At 40.4% G+C, this 18,686-nt stretch overlaps 2 protein-coding genes across 2 annotated transcripts in view; one reads left to right on the forward strand and one right to left on the reverse strand.

Annotated features, from left to right (window-relative positions):
• il16 (interleukin 16) overlaps window positions 1–9,866 on the forward strand; it is a 47,924-nt gene extending 38,058 nt beyond the window's left edge. Inside the window, exon 24 of the mRNA XM_071537961.1 lies at window positions 8,238–9,866. Within this exon, the coding sequence (XP_071394062.1) occupies window positions 8,238–8,404 (167 nt within the window). The 3' untranslated portion in view covers window positions 8,405–9,866. The remainder of the gene's footprint in view (window positions 1–8,237) is intronic.
• Window positions 9,867–14,193: 4,327 nt separating this feature from the next.
• On the reverse strand, window positions 14,194–18,165 carry stard5 (StAR related lipid transfer domain containing 5). Its single transcript, XM_071537965.1, has 6 exons — window positions 17,669–18,165; window positions 16,987–17,036; window positions 16,263–16,395; window positions 15,697–15,814; window positions 14,626–14,719; window positions 14,194–14,344 (listed from the first exon to the last, which is right to left on the reverse strand). Exons 1-6 carry the CDS (start codon window positions 17,756–17,758, stop codon window positions 14,194–14,196), a joined length of 636 nt encoding a protein of 211 aa, XP_071394066.1. The 5' UTR covers window positions 17,759–18,165.
• Window positions 18,166–18,686: the final 521 nt, after the last annotated feature.

Below are 18,686 nucleotides of genomic sequence, written 5' to 3' on the forward strand. Positions count from 1 at the left end.
GTAGCCAAGCAGATCATTTTCCATCTCAATAACAGCTCCTTCTCCTTACACCCTATGCAGTTTGGCTTTAGGGCCAAACATTCTACTGAGACTAACTGTCTCTTCATAGAGAAAATTAAATCCCTCATTGCTAAGGTTGGTGTTGTTGGTGCTGTGTTTCTTGACCTTAGGAAAGTCTTTGACACTGTCAATCACAAAGTTCTCCTCTCTAAGTTATCTACTTTCAACTTCTCTGAAGGTGCAGTGAAATGGGTGTAAACATACCTCTCAAACCGGTCTCAATCAGTCTGAGTACATAATCATCAATCTGAGTCACTGAATTTGCCTACGGGTGTCCCGCAAGGATCCATACTGGGTCCACTCTTATTCAGTCAAGGCACAAGTCAAAAAAATCTGTAAGCGAATCAAATTCAACCTGGCCAATTTCCGTTTCCTAAGGTACTATATGTCAACAGAGGCAGCTAAGATGTATGTTCATTCAATGATTCTTACACATTTTTACTACTGCCTAACAAGCTGGTCACAGGCCAACCACACGACATGTAAACCATTAGAGTCATTATATAAACAAACACTCAAAACATTAGATAAGACACCAAGGCACTTTGACCACTGTTTAATCCTGGAAAAATATAACACCCTGAGCTGGGATAACTTAATAAGGTATGCAAATATATGCCTTGTCTCTGTTCAAACTTTTCTGACCTGACGAAGATCCAAGGAGGATCGAAACGTTGTCAACAGTAAACTTTTGTGGCATGGAGCAAGTGTGCAGGCGTTACTCCTTTTATTCATTGACACAGTTCTTCTGATAGCCTTGCACCTACGTGATGTGCGTATAACTACTCCTTCAACTATAAAGCTACCCACAACTTGGCTCCACCTCCACTCAAAGCGTTCGTTAGCCAACGAACGGGTACATCTCGCATCACGAGGGGGGTTACTAGAGGGGACTGCATTATTCCAATGAGGAAAAGTGCATTTAGTCAGTTAGCGGGTCACGAGAGTGGAACTCAATGCCAACTCATCTCAAAAAACTCAATACCTACAGGTCTTTCAGCCATCACTTAAAACGATGATTAACACACAAACCTGTCAGCACTAAAATGTCACATGCCCTATGCTTCTGTGTCATGTCAGTATGTCCGTGTACCTTCTAACATCTGTTGTTGCATATGCTGGCCACTATTGTCTGTATCTTTCTGTGTTTTATGTATGGCTTGCTGGTTGTGCTTTGTAGTTATGTCTAACTGCAATTAACATTTGTCTTCACGGTATATCCTGCTTGCTTGTACTGTCTTGTTATGTTGTATGTTTTTATCCGCTTACCTAGTTTAAATAACTGTGTCTCCTTTCTTAACTATCTTTGCTCTGTATGTTTTACTGTTTACTTTTATCTTGTATCTTTTTAGGATGCCTTTTTATAACACCTTGGCCAGGGACTACAGATGAAAATTAGCCTTTTGGCTAAATCTGGCGTATTTACATTTATTGTTGATTAATATGCATTGTCCCCTCTTAAATAAACTGAACTGAACAAAAAACAAATGCTTGCATTTGAAATAATTTTATAGCATAACAAAATGTGCAAAAAGTGTAGTGCTTTGATTAGATTGTGCTTCACACACACTGTAGTCAACTGTTCATGGCTCACCTCAACTTCAAACAGCAACCCCGGGTCCTCCTTGAACAGTGCAGGCAAGAGCAGAATGCTGCTTCCAACTGTAGGCCTTAATACAAAATAATAATAATATTGATAGAATAATGATAATAAATAATAATAATATCAGTCAGTCAGTCAGGTAGGGTGTCAGTCAGTCGGTCAGTCATTGGTACATTGAAAATCTAAGCAGTGCAGATTTAATTGATGCAATTACCTTTTTTCAGTCTGCCATCCTCACAGTCATCAATCATGCGCCAAAATATAGTCATAACTCATACAATTAAATAAGGAGGCAATTAACACACTACTGTGCTTACCATTTTGGCCAGTCTGAAACACAGGAACTCAGAGAGAGTCTCCTCTGTGCTGTGGTTGGACACAAAATCACTCGGTAGTATTTTATCAGTGCCATCCTTTCTTTGAGGAGCTCTATGTTTGGTCGAAGCTTCTCTGTTTCCTCTTTCATTACTCGCAGATGTTCCCTGATGCTTCGTTCGTCTTCTCCTGCATCAACCTCTTGAGGTAGTTAAATTGTAAAAAATGGGGGCTGTCAGTAAAATGTGACCAAAAAAACCAAACAAGTTCCACAGATTCAAGGAAATCATATAAAATTGCTGAAAAACTACAACATATGGGACCTTTAAGCGTATCAGGATAAAAGGCCCAATGGTCATTCTGCAAAGGCTCGAGTTTTCAACTGTACAAAATATCAAGTATAGTTCTAGTTGTTATCCCATCATATTTATTTTCCACAATATACCTCAGTATTTATTGGAGCACTGCTACAGGCCCCCTAGAATTCGGAATCCAGGACTACCGGATTTTTTTTTTTAGGGAAAACTACATGCACCACAGAAAAACATAAACGGCAAGGAATCCTGAAGAATAATGTCCAAATTATAAGACTGAAGCGTCATTCCAAAGAACCACCACCAATCACCAAGCAAGAACAGATAGATAAACAATTGTATCAGAGTTCAAAATTAACTTTTTTTCCCACCGGGCTTTTTTTTGCCCCCCCTTAAGATTTTCGAGGGCATTTTTGCCCCAAACCCCCGTTAATTCCGAACCCTGAATTGTATCTATCTTCCCAGCCAACCACCAAACAAGTAAAATTAATGCAAAAACAATCAAAATTCAACAGAGGCCTATACTACGAAGCCAGTTCAACATATGGCGCTTCTTCATTGACCAGCACGGCACGGTACAGGACGGCGTGCAATTGTATCCTACCCGTGCCGTGTTGCGCTTCTCCATTACACAACAGATCTGTGTAGCTAGTCAGGAAGGTAGGAGGAGCCGGCATGATTTTCCCACTACTGTCAGATTAAACTGTCAAACTAGGCGTTGCAGATCAAATATGAATTAAGATCCAGCAATTGCATATCCTATTTCTCACAGCACAGTGCTAAGTTTCTCAATACTAAAGCAATCAGTGAAATTATGGCCTGTACCAGTCAACATTATGCCAGACAATGTTTAAATAGGGCCTGCGTTCAAAAAGGTTAACAGGTCCTTTAATAGGTGAGTTTCAATTTAAAAGAATAAAGATTGCCTGCATGACATCATTTGTCAGAGGACAATCAATAATTCAACGGAATACACATTCGCTTATTATTTCTATAAACCTTACATGATTATATGGCAGAAACGATAATCCAATTAATTTGCACATTAATGGGCTCGACAGATGGTAGATGACATCGCAAGAGTGCCATTAATTTTCAATGAAAAGAGGACGATAAGTGAACATTCGCGGGTTCTCTGCCTGCCAAGCGACAAGTGATGCTCGATCTCGTGGAAATTCACGCTGGTGCACGTTTACATGCACACACATGCTTGTGACGCGACTCTGCAGAGTAGAAAATAATTCAACATTTTGTCACTTTGCAGCTGAAATTCCAGCATCGATTATACTACTGACAAGTATTTCATACCACTTTGTTAAAAAATCCGAACTATCCCTTTAAATACTTAAAAGTGTTTTCTCTGATGTCCATAGATTATTGCAGAAATTGCAATTTTACAATCGTGGAATTTAAAAAGTCTACTGCAGAATTTGAGATTTTTTACCGTGGTGCTTGGATTAGCTTCAGCTGTCTGAAGAGGCTGCTTCCTTCCAGCCCATCTCTCTTTCATTCATTGGATTTCATTGTTGGCCGCCTTTCCTTCTTAAATGTATTCCTCAGTGATTCAAGCATGGAATCCTGTGAAACAAAAGGGGGGGAAAAAAGAGATTGTAGTTATTGATGAAACGTTTACCTTCATGCTAACACAGTCAGCCACATTGCAGAACCTTTGGAGCAAGTTTGGGTTGTTGCTTACACTTTTTGACCATTTACATTTTGGGTACATGCATACTTGCAGTATGTTCTTGAAGAGTTTGACTTGTAGATGTAAAAACACTTTTTAGAATTTTTTTAAGGCATCATATCAAAATACAGAACCCTGTCCCTCATAACTTGCTTAACTAGTCCTGGATAATATGACATCTGCTGTATTGGATTATCTAGCTAATTTGGATCTGGCTAGGGTAAGACGGTATTGAATTTTTCTTTACCGCAATTTTATTTATTTATATTTTTTCTTCTTCCCCAAAACCACCCCAGACACACGACATTTTATATTATTTATCTATATTATATTTTGTATTTTTCCGTGAAATGATAGAGGACAAGAGTTAAAGTCCAGCATGCAAGTAGATTTTTTTGCTCAATAAACAATGCGGATAGGACCTAAGTCGAGCCTAAGTTAGAGCGCTACAATGGACTACGTCATTAATTTATATGGCACGCGCGCTTTAGAAAGTGGATTGTCTATTTATGAGACTGACGTAGCACATGGTACTCTCTAAAAAAAAAATTCCAACTGGAAAGAGATGCCATTCCAGAGTAGCCGTTAACCTGAAAGTTGGCTAGCCTAGTTTGACATATGGAGAGGAGCAAGCTTGCACAAACGGTGCTTCAGTCTAGTGAGCCACCATCAAAAAAGGCATGCTGTTGAAAAATGAATCCATCTGTTAAGTCTTTAAGTGTTTCTCCGTCAAAAACTGTGTCCTCCACAACATAATGAAAAACATCATCTCTTTTCAGAATATTTTTCAAAACTTCCAAAATGGGAATGTACTGGAAAGTCTCTTTTCTTCCTGTTGAGTCATATCCGAGTAAACACTCGACTGGTTCAATTAACCCAAACTCTCTAATACAGTACCTCTCAAACTGATAGTCTGACACAATAACATCAAAACACTTCTCAAAGAGGTTGTCTTCAACCAAGGAGTTCAAGTTTGAATGATTGTCAATCTTGATATTTGTTTCTTCAAGACAGATCTGTAGAAGGTCTCTAGACTGTTCATTAAAAAGTTCAATCAATATTTTCACATCACGAGTAATAGTATGCCGAACAGTTTGGGGGAGAATGTGCTTTTCTTGAAGTTTTACACAAAACAATGCAAAATGTCTCTCAATTAGCGATCTGAACCCGCATATTTTTTCAGAAAAAGAGATATTTGGTTCTTCAGAATCAAAAGTCTCCTCCAAATTGATCAAGGTAGGCTAGTTAAGATCCCTGGAGCCTCCTGATTGTTCTCAGAGTCCTCTGAGTTTCTCAAGATTTTATGAGTCCAAAAAACATGGACACGTAAAGAACTCACTCTTCTGTACCTTTTTTGGCAGCCATTGTGTCCACATACAACAAAGAAATCTGGCTTGTTTTCATGGAAATACTGCAGGTGTTTGAGGTATTTGTTGTAAGAGACTGTTCTTACATGGCAGTTAGGACACTGGTGTATCTATCACTGAATACTTGAAGCTCACCCGCAAAAGCTTCACAGAAGTCCCCCAAGTCAGTATCTTTCAGCCATTGGCAAACTTGGACCTAAGTCCAAGATGTGAACTCTGTCATAACCTAAAGAGAGGAAGAGAGAGAGAAAAAAACAAATTAGAAAACTAGGATGAATGTTAGCCTATAACCCTATCTGCAGCCTAGTGATGACTAACATTAGGCCCACATATGGAAACCTGAATTACTCATATCTGCTAACTTATAATAAACATAATATAAATAACAGATAAAAAGATCAGTAGCTACACTAAAGAAATTGCTATTCTGGTAAACTACATCAAAATCGCGAGAAGGCATTCCTCTGTTTTTAGGGGGCAATCATCTAAATGGATGAGAACCACTACACTATAGAGTACTTATTCTTATGCAAAATCAATTATAGTAGTACCAAACCTAATATTATCTGAGCATTTGTAGTTAAATAGGCTATGAATATAGGGTTTTCCTGGCTCAAAATCCGACCAATGTAGCACCTCAGTTTAAACACCATTTGAGCTCAACAGTTATTATAGTCAGTGATGTTAAATTGTTAACTGGATAAAATAAAGACTAGCCTAAGGTAATTGAAAATTATCTTCAATCCGAACACTTTAATACAAATATTCACAAGATATACGTTAAAAAAAGCTTTTAACCTAACGTTACATCATTGTAGTGTTTGCTTCCATTCCAGTCACACTTGCATAGAAGTCTTTGACATAACGTTACACTAGCTAACTTACACTTCCCTAACGTTACCTCTCTCTCTGTCTCTCGAGCTTTGTCGGTTAGGCCGAAGGCGTTTCAGTATCTTTGGTTAACGTAACTTACTATAATGTCACTGCTCCAACTGGCTCGACTTTCTTATTTTTTTCTTTTTGAGCGTCAATGGGGTGCTATCCGCATTGTTTATTGAGCAAAAAAATCAACCTGCAAGTTATCGTAGCCAACACGGTTGGTCACGCTCGGCTGTCAGCTAGCGTGACTCTAACGTTAGCGTTACAAAACACGGTACAACGTTTGCAAATACCAATGAAAATTTCCCCCTGACAAGCAAGTATTTCTGTGGCAGGTAACGCTAAGACACTCACCTCAAGAAATATCTGCTTTCTTCTCTCTCTGAAGTCGGTTCGTTCGGTTTTGGTTGATGAATCCAACGACGCCGTTTTCTCGAATTTTCTTTGAGGAGCGCTCGCGCACTGACAGCATGCACCTGCACGCTGATAGGCGCGCGCAGGGTTTGGTTTTTCAGGGGATAGGCCTACTTTGCCTGGCTACGTGCTCTGGTCAAAAGTAGTTCTATGGTCAAAACCATATTTTTAATACACTGCTGTGATAAAATTAGTGAGTAAGGAAGTAAAGAATATTTTTTGCTTTGTAAATATTTGAAGACTACTACAATGGCAACAGCTGTTTTTGAATCACTTTTATGCTTTTCTGAGGTCAAATAGAATAAGCTGGACTAAATGCTTTGGAGTGTGTACAGATGGAGCCGCAATGATGACATGTAGACATGTCTCCTTTGGGGGCCCTGGAATATTTCCTTAGACACAGGGGGGCCTTGGGGGCAAAAAGGTTGAGAACCACTGCTTTAATGTGTTATCCTCAGGAAATACACTGTATTTTAATGTAGATTTTTTATTCTTTCCCCAACTAAACTAAACTAAGCTGAAGAACCATACAGGGGCTTAACAGGTTCTTTGTACGGCAGCGGTGCTATATAGCACCTCAACCACCCCAAAGAACCGCTGAAGAACAACCATTTTTCACATTTTTACCTTGCACATACACAAAAAGGCAAAAGCTAAAAACATTTCACATATATTTTTATCTTCATAAGTAGACAGGATCGTTTTAGTTTTTTCAGTCTCCTTTAAATTTTTATTTCAGTTTACGCCATTTTTCTCTAAAACCTAGTCTTAGTTTTAGTTTACTATAATAACCTTGATCCATACCTTCCATGCAATCAAAAGTTTTACTATTTTGTGAACCACCACAGAACTGTGTTATTTCCATTGCTGGATGGTAACGTGTTATATTACTTTTCCCAGTGTGAAGAATTACTATTTCAATTGATAGTTAACAGTCAAAGAATAAGTTAGTACTTTTGTTATCACCTCCTCTAAAGATCAGATAGAAGTTGAAACATCTATAAACTACATTCCACCTCAATCCCCTGATTTGTTTTCACCATAATTAGTCGTTGTCCTCTCAGTTGATTCAGACACACACTAAACCAGTGGTTCCTAATGTGGGGTCTGGGGACCTCCAGGGGTCCTTGAGGGGATCCCCAGCAAAATGAGGAATAGTTTACTTTCACTTCAGTTCAATTTACTAGAAATGATCCCAATTACATTCTGTAATTGGGATCATTGATTGTTTGGGATTGAATGACTGATCATAGGTTACATCTCTCCACTATTATCTCCCCACATACTGTGTGGACAGGTCAACAGTTCAATGCTAAATCAACAGCAGTAACCTGCCCATATGAGTCTGTGGGACTAAATCTAAAAATGAGTTATTTTTGGGGATCCTGGACATGAAAATGTTTGAGAACCCCTGTCCTAAACTAGCTTAGATGAGAAATGGTAGGAAAGTTGACTTTCTCTGGGTGGAAGTACTATTTGGTTACCTGTGATCATTCATAGTGGAGACAGTCGTCAAGTTTTGGGGGTGTACTAGCAAGTAGTGAATGATATGCTGCTTTTTTTGAGTAAGGAGCCCAATACCGATTATTTCTGTATCTTAGGTGGTGCGGCGGAGCAGAGCGGCCTGCAGTCTGGAGATGAGCTGCTGCAGGTCCAGGACGTCAGTCTGCAGGAGATGACCCGCTTCGAGGCCTGGAACCTCATCAAGGCCCTGCCTGAAGGACCCGTCACAGCCGTCATCAGGAGGAGAAAGGAGGATACAGAGTGACCGGCACAGCCAACGGTACATCCTTAAAAATGCTGAGACCAAAGAAGAAGAAAAACCCCTCCACAACCTCTGGGAATTTGAACGATGGCAATTTACACTCCAACCTGGGGTTACACCGATATTGGCTTTTTATTAAAAATCCGATATGGTCCAGTCAGTGTTGATCACCTCTGATATGATGGAGGTTCCACTCTGAATGTTTTTATTTTTTATTATTTTTAGATCAGATGTTTGACCAGAGAAATCATTCCAGTGCGGTGTGGGAGGATTTTACTCAGCAGCTTCAGGGTGTCAGTCTGTAAAACCTGCAGGGAAACTTTAAAGGGCTGCTAACTTTGGCTTGAAAATTGCCAGTTTAAAGAAATTGCATAAAATATGGACTATTGGCAACTTCAATCCAAAAATCTGGGTTCCAACACTCACTTGGACATCGAATTTCAACTTTCAAGGTTTTGTTTGGTGAAATTCAAAGACTCCAAATTGGCATGTTTTGCAGTAAGACATGACTTTGGTTTAAATTGGACATCACTGAGGCCCATTTTCAAGAAATCATGGTGAAATCAAAACTGAATACTGCTGCTCTATCAACACTAATTTGCTTTTCCTCAGGATGGGAAGTGTTGAGGCATATTCATGAATTTGGGTGCCATATTTAAAAACAAAAACAAGTACTTTCAAAGCCATCCATTCATTTTCAAAAACCTGTAAGGCCACAAACTTCCAAAGATTGTCAAGGCCTGTAGGGTGGCTACAAATGAACCCTGAAAACTATTGGTATCGGCCTTCAAAAACCCATATCGGTGTAACCCTACTTCAAACATCATCTGATACAGTAGTAGCTATGAGACACAAGCAATATGTGGACAGACATATTTGGCACTTTGTCTCTGCATTATACATCCCTTCATAACACAGCAAACCAAAAATCAAGCCATTTGTACCAGTTCTCCACAAAAAAAAAAAAGTATTATGAATGACCGATTGTTACGCATCATGCAGGTGGTCTCGGTTTTTTTCTGCTGCCTTACAAATCAGCCTTAAGTCTAGATCATGGTTCAGTCTGATACTGGCATTTGCACAAAGCTGAAACAGAATGGAGGAACTGTTCAGCCAATTGCTAGTATGAAAAACAAATATGGTGTAGTTACCTGTAAACTAGGAAAAAAAATCTATTAGAGTATACTTCTATTTTTATCAGGAGTGGTACTGTATGCATGTTGAAACAGAAGACCAAACACTGTTAAGCACTTTTGTTTTGTTGTTCGGTAGCTTTGATTTTGATCCCGTTATTCTACCTGGTACCATTCAAACCAAAGACAACTGGATCCCTCTTTGTATGTAACCCACAAAGCCGTTTTCTATGAGGTACACATAAAATATCAATTTACAAAACTGTTGATGTTAATAAGTTGCATCTGCTGTAAGAGGTCAAAATAACTTATAAAATAAAACTATCCAAATTTGAGCCTTTACTTATGTCTGTGTGACGTTTATTGAAGTTTATAGACTACACTGATGGCTTTGAAATAGTTAAAATTTGTTTTCTATCATCAGTAGCTTAAATAAGACCAGGGTGGACAACAGTGGGTGGGTGTTACTATCAATAATTTTAATGATAATGCTGGTGGAATACAAAACCTACTGGGTACAGTACAGTACAAGGTAAACAGTCTATTTCATGTGTGTTCAGTAGACATATTTAACATTTAGATCATTGTCATTAGCAGCAGTTGCTTTCAGTAGGAGGAAAACCTTACAAACGTAACATTTGACAAGTGCCATTTTACATATAACCTATGTTGCACAAATCATTATCAGTTTATCAAAAGAACGGTGTACCCAGGACAGCATGCGGATAACAGCCGAGACGCAAGAAACACCGACACCATAACTGAACTGGTTGATGGGCCATGAGCTGCCATAGCAGATAGAGGAGACAGTTTAGAGGTATCTGAATCTCTGTTGAAGAACACAGAAGATTCAATCAGGTATTAGATGGAGGGACAGATACAGTCTGCTATACTGTAAGGGGTCAACTGGGTTGTGTTTTGGTGTTGAGAAAGCCAAGGTTTACATGGTTTTCATGTTCATTAGTGTCATACTGGATCAGACCGGTCAAAATGGCTTTGTCTACTGGGGATTAAGTAGACTTAAAGGGGCAATCAGTGAGGTGTTTCCTAACCCATAGCACAAAATGACCATAATATATCAGATAAGGTTGTTGATCAATACCAATGACTCAATCATTATTTGCAGTATTATGTCAGTATTTTGCATGGGGACATATTACGTCTTCACCAGACGATTCTGTTGGATCTCTGCTCCAATTAGCTAGCTTCCTCCTTTATATTGTGACTTTTTGTCAATTACAGGCCACCGTAACTGAAGGGGATGGGAGGTTGTATAGGAGGAGATCAGTTGTATCAATGCTGTTGCAACTGCTACTGCTCGCAGGTAGAGGTCGATAAAGTTGATAATTTACGTAATGCCCCTTTAAACCATGTCAGGAAAAAGGTGCCCCCCTGGTTTCCAATGCATTTTATATCCCTCATATACTCAGGGTGTTTCTTTTACTTCAGCAGATACCTGCATGCACTCTGTTTAAGACAGTATCGCATAACAAGTAAGAATTGCAGGCTCCATTTACTGAATACACGCATGAAAATGCCTTTAGATCCACATGTAAGCAAGAACAAAAAAAAAACGCAAGCACACATGACTTGTAAATGGTGGAATGCACTTATAAAGGTTTGTCGTTATTAAGATGACCCCCGCTGGATATAAGGGGAAAAAAAAAGAGGTGAAACGTTTGGCGACAAAACATTTGGAAAGGAATCTTGATACGACTAAAAAAGAGAAGTTAAAACGGGACACCCTCATATGGCTCATCGAACATGTAAAGGCTCTAAAGAAATTGGGCATGCAGGTCACACTACCAGCCGTTCACAACAAATCACATCCAGTATCCTGCCTTCCCTTAGCTATAGACTCATCTCCATCCTCTGATGTCATCGTAACTCAAAGCTCGACTTGGGGCCTGAGGAGTATTAACTGTTTGTGAGCCCAAACCTGACAAAAGCCTGAAGGAGTTTCTGACAGTAAAGTGCTAATTACAGAATTTTTTAACCCAATGATTTCAGTGGGAAATTCAGTCAGGCATCGTCGGATTTGGACTGAACCTCGACCTTAATCTGGGTGCAATCATTAGGAATCTACGAATCCCTAACAATAAGACTACAGTGTCCCGACATGATGCAAAGTGGGAAGCAAGGGAAGGCTTACAGTGTCTGTCAAACCACCAACACACAGCATTATTCTCCCTCCTTGACCGAAGCGTGCCACAGTGTATGCAGATTTAAATAAGTACAGATTCTGTACAGTTCCACGGTACGTTCATGGTGACGTCTACTTCTTTTTGAATACCTGAAGAAGATTGTGGAAGCTGTGTAGAAATTCACAACTTAAGAGGTGTGAATATTCATAGTTAAAGTTGCATTTGCACAATAATAGAAGTTTGATTTTATTAAATACTGCTCAATAAAGAACAGGCATGATTTTTTTTTTTTAGAAAATTACTAGGTGCTGTAAACTGTGATGTAGTTTGATAGTGCGCAGATAGAGAGGAGTGAGGCGTCTCGCCCCGACTGAATGTGCTGAATTTGGGTCTTGATGTAAAAAATACAGCCAAGGGCCAGTGTGGATAGATTTCTGTCCAGTTGTTAATGTGTCCTAAGGTGTAGAGAAGAATAAAATACAGCTGAGACGTGTCCTGATCCAGACTGGCAGCAATATCTCAGTACAATGTCCAATACAGCTCAAATATCAGGTTCCGCAACTACATTTCCCATTCATTTTTCCAGAGCCAATTTGATAACTGACAGTGTAAAGCAGGCTTAAGGCGGCCGTATATAAACTTGACCGATAGAAACACACACTATCACTTTGTTTTCTTCATTTACACTTCATTTAAACTGGAAATGGCAGTGACCAAAACTTAGAGAACACAATGCTGGCTGCAGTCAAAGAGCGACAAAGATGGCTGAGGGAAATTGAGGCTTTAGAAGCTGTTTTACTCTATCTGGTGTTCAAATAAAGATGTAAACAAAGGCCGTGAACCGGAAGAGGAAGGGCAGAGCTTTTCCGCAGGGCAACACAACCAGTCGTGATATTTTAGACCAATCACAGACGAAGAATGTATGAAGAATATGACTAGTTCTGCTAGCAATCCTGCGCACACTGGGGAGTACAAAGCCCAGGTGGTGCCTTGATTTTCGTAAGAATCTGCCCAAAGTCATTTCCACAGCAAGAACACGGCCGCCTTAAGCATGAGCTTTCAGATTGTGAAATGAATATATATATATATATATATATATATATATATATATATGTATATATATATTCATTCATGTAGAACCCAATCAATCTAATTTGAATTAAGGACTTAAACACGATTTCCTCACAATTTCCTGAGTTCCTTGTGAAATACTACACTAGCCACAAGCTTTAGCGAGTTCCCACCAACGTTACCATAGAAACGTTACCTGCTCCAAAGTTACATATATAAATATTACAATTTGGTTGAAAATGAGGGGAAGGGAGTCGATGACGTCAATCCTAATGCTGTATGGGATGAGTAGTTCATTCCCTTTTAAACATTATGTACTGTCGCCTTTTTTTTTTTTTTTTTTTTTTTCTGGATCTAATGTTATAAGCGCATGATTCAACTGGTAGCTGGTTGGTTTGGTTACATTGGTATTTCCTGAAATGTCTATGGAGAAAATGAAGGGGAAATTGACTTTGTGAACCAGTGCCGCTGAAAGAGAGGGTGGAAACATTTCAGTTCTACAGAGCAGCACTACAAGTGTCCTATTCAAAAGCGGTGCGTACTTTTGGAAACAAAGCTGCCTCCGTTTAGAAAGGCCCCTTATCACGTTTTTTAATCTTGTGTAAGTAATACTGCAATTTCCCCTTACTGCAAACTACTGTGCTTATTCCTGTGCTTCAATGTTTTAGTGTACTAGACAATAGAGGCAGTTATCCATGGGTAAAAGGTGAGTGGAGACGAGCAAAAAAACGTAGCATTTCAAGTACAACACAAATGACAAAATATGAGGTATGAGTCACTGCCCCGGCCCAGGAATGTGATTCCATCGTAGGGTAAGTAAGGTCCATGCAACATGCATGTTTACTGTACACTGTCGAGTATGCAGTCAATAGAAGAGGAATGGTCTGGAGTCACATAATTACGGTACAAAAGGAAAGATCTCCAGATATTCTGTACCTTCTAGCAATTCTGTACAAAATATATCTATTGTCATTCTTTAGATTGGGAGGAAGTGAACGCATCCCGCAGAAGGGAATGTAAAGGGATTTTCTTCTTTTGGAAGTGAGTTTTGGCAATTGCTAGCCCTCGTTCTTCTTTGGGTGCAATCCACTGTGCAATCTGTAAGCTTGCTTTCCGGTTAGGGCGGCGAGTGATAAAGATTTACGGATGTGTCCACCAGTGACAGCGGAATATAGGGAAACCTAAGAAGTGCCATTTTGTTTTGGGAGGAAGCCTCTTGTCAATTACACCTGTTAGCACACAGGAAATACAAACTTGCAGAATGCACCTCTGACATCAGGCTTTGGTCCATTCTATTTTGATTAAATTACAATTTTAACCCCTAATCCCCCAAAATCTCTGCCGATTGCTGTTCAGTTTGGAATCGATTAAAATGGAATGAACCCCTGGCGTAAGCAGTTGCGAGGCCTCGGGTCTGACCGGATCCTTCCTAGACTCTCGGTTATCAATGGTCCTTGAGGGACTTGACAGCCTTGGCCAGGTTGCTGTAGAACTCGGCCATGCTGGAGGGGAAGAAGGAGTCGACCACGGAGCGAGGGAGGAAACCACCCAGGTCTGTCTGGAAGAAACTGAAAACCTGCGTTTTGCTGGGCTCTCTGGAAACGGGAGGGAGGGAAAGAAAGAAAGAGGGTAGAACGGAATGGAGAGAGAAGCAACACGTGTTCAGGCTAATGCGGTGGTGTCCAACTCAACGCTGCCCCCCTGTGACCGAGCGCTGCCTGTGCAAGTCCTGATGTACACATTCCTATTGCAAAATGTTGTGTATATATATATATATGTATTTCTTCTACACATCACGACTTGAACTGTGCCCGGCCTATATATCATACAAACGCACACTTGTTCTGAACAGCCAGTACATTTCCACTGTACTCACCCTGAGATGGGGACACAGATGCAGCCACATGGATGGTTGACTCCCCTGACGTAGCCTGACTGGGGAGGACAGCCGGGGTGACCCACATGGGTGGCTGTCGGACACAACGTACACACACACACACACACACGCTCCTGTTTATTTTCTTTGTTATCTCGATCTTGTGAGGGGCTGCGTTCTATCCTCTACACTAAAACACTACAGTCCCTCCTGTCTGGTTCGTGCTACTCTACTGCTGTAGTGTTCGGTTGACATTGAAACCTGCAGACTCTTGGGCCTTAAAGTCACATGGTTGGGTGCCACCGCTCTACACAGATGATTAAAGCTGCAGAGACTAGTTCTGAGTCAGCCTATGATAACACTACCAGGAATCGACGACAAGCGGCTCTTCGCTGTCTTGGGCTGAGGACACCACTACACGACTTTTAGGCCGATTATAGTCACGATCTGGCATTGTGACTCATTTTGAGATCGGTGCAAATTGCTACTAGTTTGTGGCAGTCGTAGATCATCTTATAGTGTGTGACGGTTCAGGACTTCCATCTATTCCATCAAAATTCTTTCAAATATTTTGGATTTTTCCAAGTTCCAAGTCTTGATGCAGTCATGTAGTGTGAGCTGGTAAACCGCTCAGAGCTGAACAGAGACCAGCAGTAGCCAATCGGCGTTGAGCGGAAGAGAAGGAAAAAAAATATGGAAGTGTGGGAAGAAAAATGCTCCACCTCAACCTTTGCTCTGGTGTTGTAATAGTGCGAGAGTTTTTGTGAGATTGAGGAGTTGTGCAAGAGAGGTGTGCAGTCTCAGTCTTTACCTTCTATAATGCGAGAAAAAATAAAAATCTGTGAACGCCGGGCATCAAGTGTGTGATGTCCAATCTTTTCTCTCAGTGTTCAGTCCTGTAGTGTGTCCCCAGCCTTAGCGAAATCTAAAACAACCCTGCAAATGAAAACAGCCCAGCCCCCTTACTGTGCGGTGCAATGAAGCCAGACATCACATGCTGCACTCTGAGATCTGACAAAGTAGAAAGAGACAAAGAAAAAAAAAAAGGGAAAAGAACCAGTCGTTACGCACCATTTGATGAGATGGTGCCATCTTCGTATTGCTTAACTAAAATTACGTCTACAAAGTCTCGTGGGGCTATGATACCCATAGCGGCCGAGGGCGTGACTGTTCGGCAGACGGAGATGTCCTGTGCGAGAGTGGGAGACAAGGCAGTGTGCTCAAAGTCTCAGTCAACATGAAAGCAAATCACAAGAGAAAGTAGATATCACCTCTGTTGTACTATATGGCGTCATATGTATGCATTTAGGGTATGTAAAGGTGTACTAGGCAAGATTTTTATGTTAAAAATACTCATCAGCTTAATTCACATAGGTTGCAAGAGAGAAGAGTGTCCCGTCCCCACTAATTGAGATGCTATAGATTCCTCCTATTTACTAGGTGTTTTGCCTCTCTCGTCCCTTTGGTAAACATGAGTGTACTGTGTGGAGTTTACCGACACCACCTTACAGCATTTCTGGGTATCGAGGTTCAAAGTTTCAGTGTTCAAACAGTCACCTCTCGCTGCCAGTAGGAGCTGCCAACGTGTGAAGTTGCCTACTGCAGCTTCAAAAATAACAGGAGTTTTGGGAACGAACCTCTGTGATTTGCTCCAACAGCTCAAACTTTTTGACGTTGTTGTCCCACTTGACTCTCAGCCCGCTCGGTACCGGTTTCAGACACTCCCACACTTTCTCTGGGCTGCCGTTGACGATCCCCTCGCCCTTATAACTGCAGACAAGTTAGATGACAGGAGGGTCAGGAAGGTACAGTAGATTACTAAGGCATGACTCTCTGCTTTAAATTAGATTTACGCATTCTAGGACACGCACATGATTTTAACAGGCATGGGACATGTGTACTGAATAACTGCCAACAACAGAGGATCCATGTACACCTAATCAATAAAGTGGACCCACTACAAAAAAATAGAAAAATCATATAAAAAACATAATGTCATAAAAAATATACCATAAAGTACCATAAGATCACTATAAATTCCCTATTCGGTACCACAGTCCCTATAGGAATATCATAGGGATTCCAGGCCATAAAGTATGATACTGTCACTATAAATTCACTATTCAGTACAACAAGTTGCTAGAGATATTGTATAGTGATTTCCTGTTGGGGACTCAATTTTAGTTATAATGTTACAGAAGATGACAATAGGTCACCATACATTGATGTCCCTTCTCTAAACTCAGCAAAAGGTTATTCTGAAAGTAGTCGTTGGACAACTATGGGCTTCATTAATCACTATGTTCAGTTATCAATGGAATGAAAACAAGGGGAAAAGAGACATGAATTAAGGCTTCTCACACATTCCCAGGAAACTCAGTGGAGGGACGCCAAGACACGACCACGTCGTTCTGTCAATAAAAACAGAAGAAATGTACAGCGAGCAACTTTGACTTTGGGTAATGAATAGCCCTGACAACGTTACATCACGCTCTCTTGTACACAAGAAAACGTCAAGCCAAACCATTATCACAAATCCGGCAGTTCAATGCTGCTTTGCTTATCAGTAAACATACGCATCTGGTAGAACATGACTTGAGAATATTTACGAAGTGTTGAGGTCTTCTGGTAAATTCGGCGTTAAGACAATCCACTATGCACAACCTCATTTCAATAAAATGTCCATTTTAGAAGTGGTTCACACCGCTCACTACGGCCCACCACGGTGTATTTCGGTTGTGGGAATAACCGGCGAATCAATATCAAAAACTGAAAACATAATAAACTACGTCCTGCTGGGTGTATCGGCTGCACGCCGAATTAAAGAGTGGATCCTAAGCTTTTAAATCATGATGGGTTTAAAATCATGTTCTTCTAGGTAACGTTAAGTACCTTTGCCGATGAGCAAGGCCACATTAAACTGACAGATTTTTTGAATGGGGTTTGGCGTTCCGTTCTCTATGTACGGGAGTACAGCACGCACGTATCAGGGGATAAGATGTGTAGTTGTTAATGTTAAAAGATTATAACGGCACACATTTACCGATTTCTTGCAGACTTTCCACCCAGACTCGTCCTTCCTGTAGCTCTGCAAGCAGTCAGCCACTGCCGTCGCTTTATGTTCATAATCCATACTGTACCTGATGTTGGCTGCAGCTGTGCTCCACTTAATTCACTTTGCACACTAGCTAGCTAGAGGGGCCGATAAAGCAGGCTGTCTTTTAATTTATCAAAAAACCACAGCCACAATTTAGCCGAGCTACCAGGTAACACAAGTGTAGCAGCAAAAAGTACCTATCAAGTCGACTAAACCCAGCTGAGGTGAGCGGTGAGGTCACCCCCCCACTAGCTAGCTGTAGCTAGTGTTAGCCAAAATGAATGACTTGTGCAATCCTCGCATCGTCGACTGCAAACTAAGATAGCTAGCTCAATGGGAAGAGACAAATATAACAATATCTCGATGGAAAATAAGGCTCATAGCTCTGTCAATTAGCTGTCACAACTAGATTTAGCCTTAGCGACTGGCCAATAATCCATATCTTTCTGGGTCACCCAAACCTGAAATCCCTTGAAAAAATGATGAGAACCGTCGGCACAGGTGTCAAATCGGCCAGAATGAAAAATTGTTCTTCCGGTCTTAAATTTCAAAATAAAACTCCTATTAACGAACATGTGATCTTTCGTGAGCAAGAAATACCATGAGCCATAATACAATATGTTTTTTTAGTGTATATTTTCCAGCAATACATTAATTCCATCAAATATTTTGTTAATATCGTATCTGTTTCGTACATCCAATAACATTTTTCTCAGAAGTGACGGTTTATGCTTTTGTTTTGAAGGCAAAATCGGCCAAATTCCGGTAGTATATCGGCTGGCTTGACGCACCTACCCTTCGCTTCCACGACGGTTGAAGCAAAGCATGGCGGGAACTGTAGTTAAAAAAAAAATCATTGGCCTGCAGTCAAAGATTAAAGATGAAATACAGTTTAATATACAAGTGTACAGGATGGATCCATGTAAGATGATAAAGTATATCATGATAATTTCATGGGAAGTGA

The sequence above is a fragment of the Centroberyx affinis genome, unplaced genomic scaffold (assembly GCF_046629955.1).
Source record: "Centroberyx affinis isolate AG114_WGS23_722 - 3 ecotype Tasmania unplaced genomic scaffold, CSIRO-AGI_Caff_v1 ptg003166l_1, whole genome shotgun sequence".
Classification (NCBI taxonomy): domain Eukaryota; kingdom Metazoa; phylum Chordata; class Actinopteri; order Beryciformes; family Berycidae; genus Centroberyx; species Centroberyx affinis.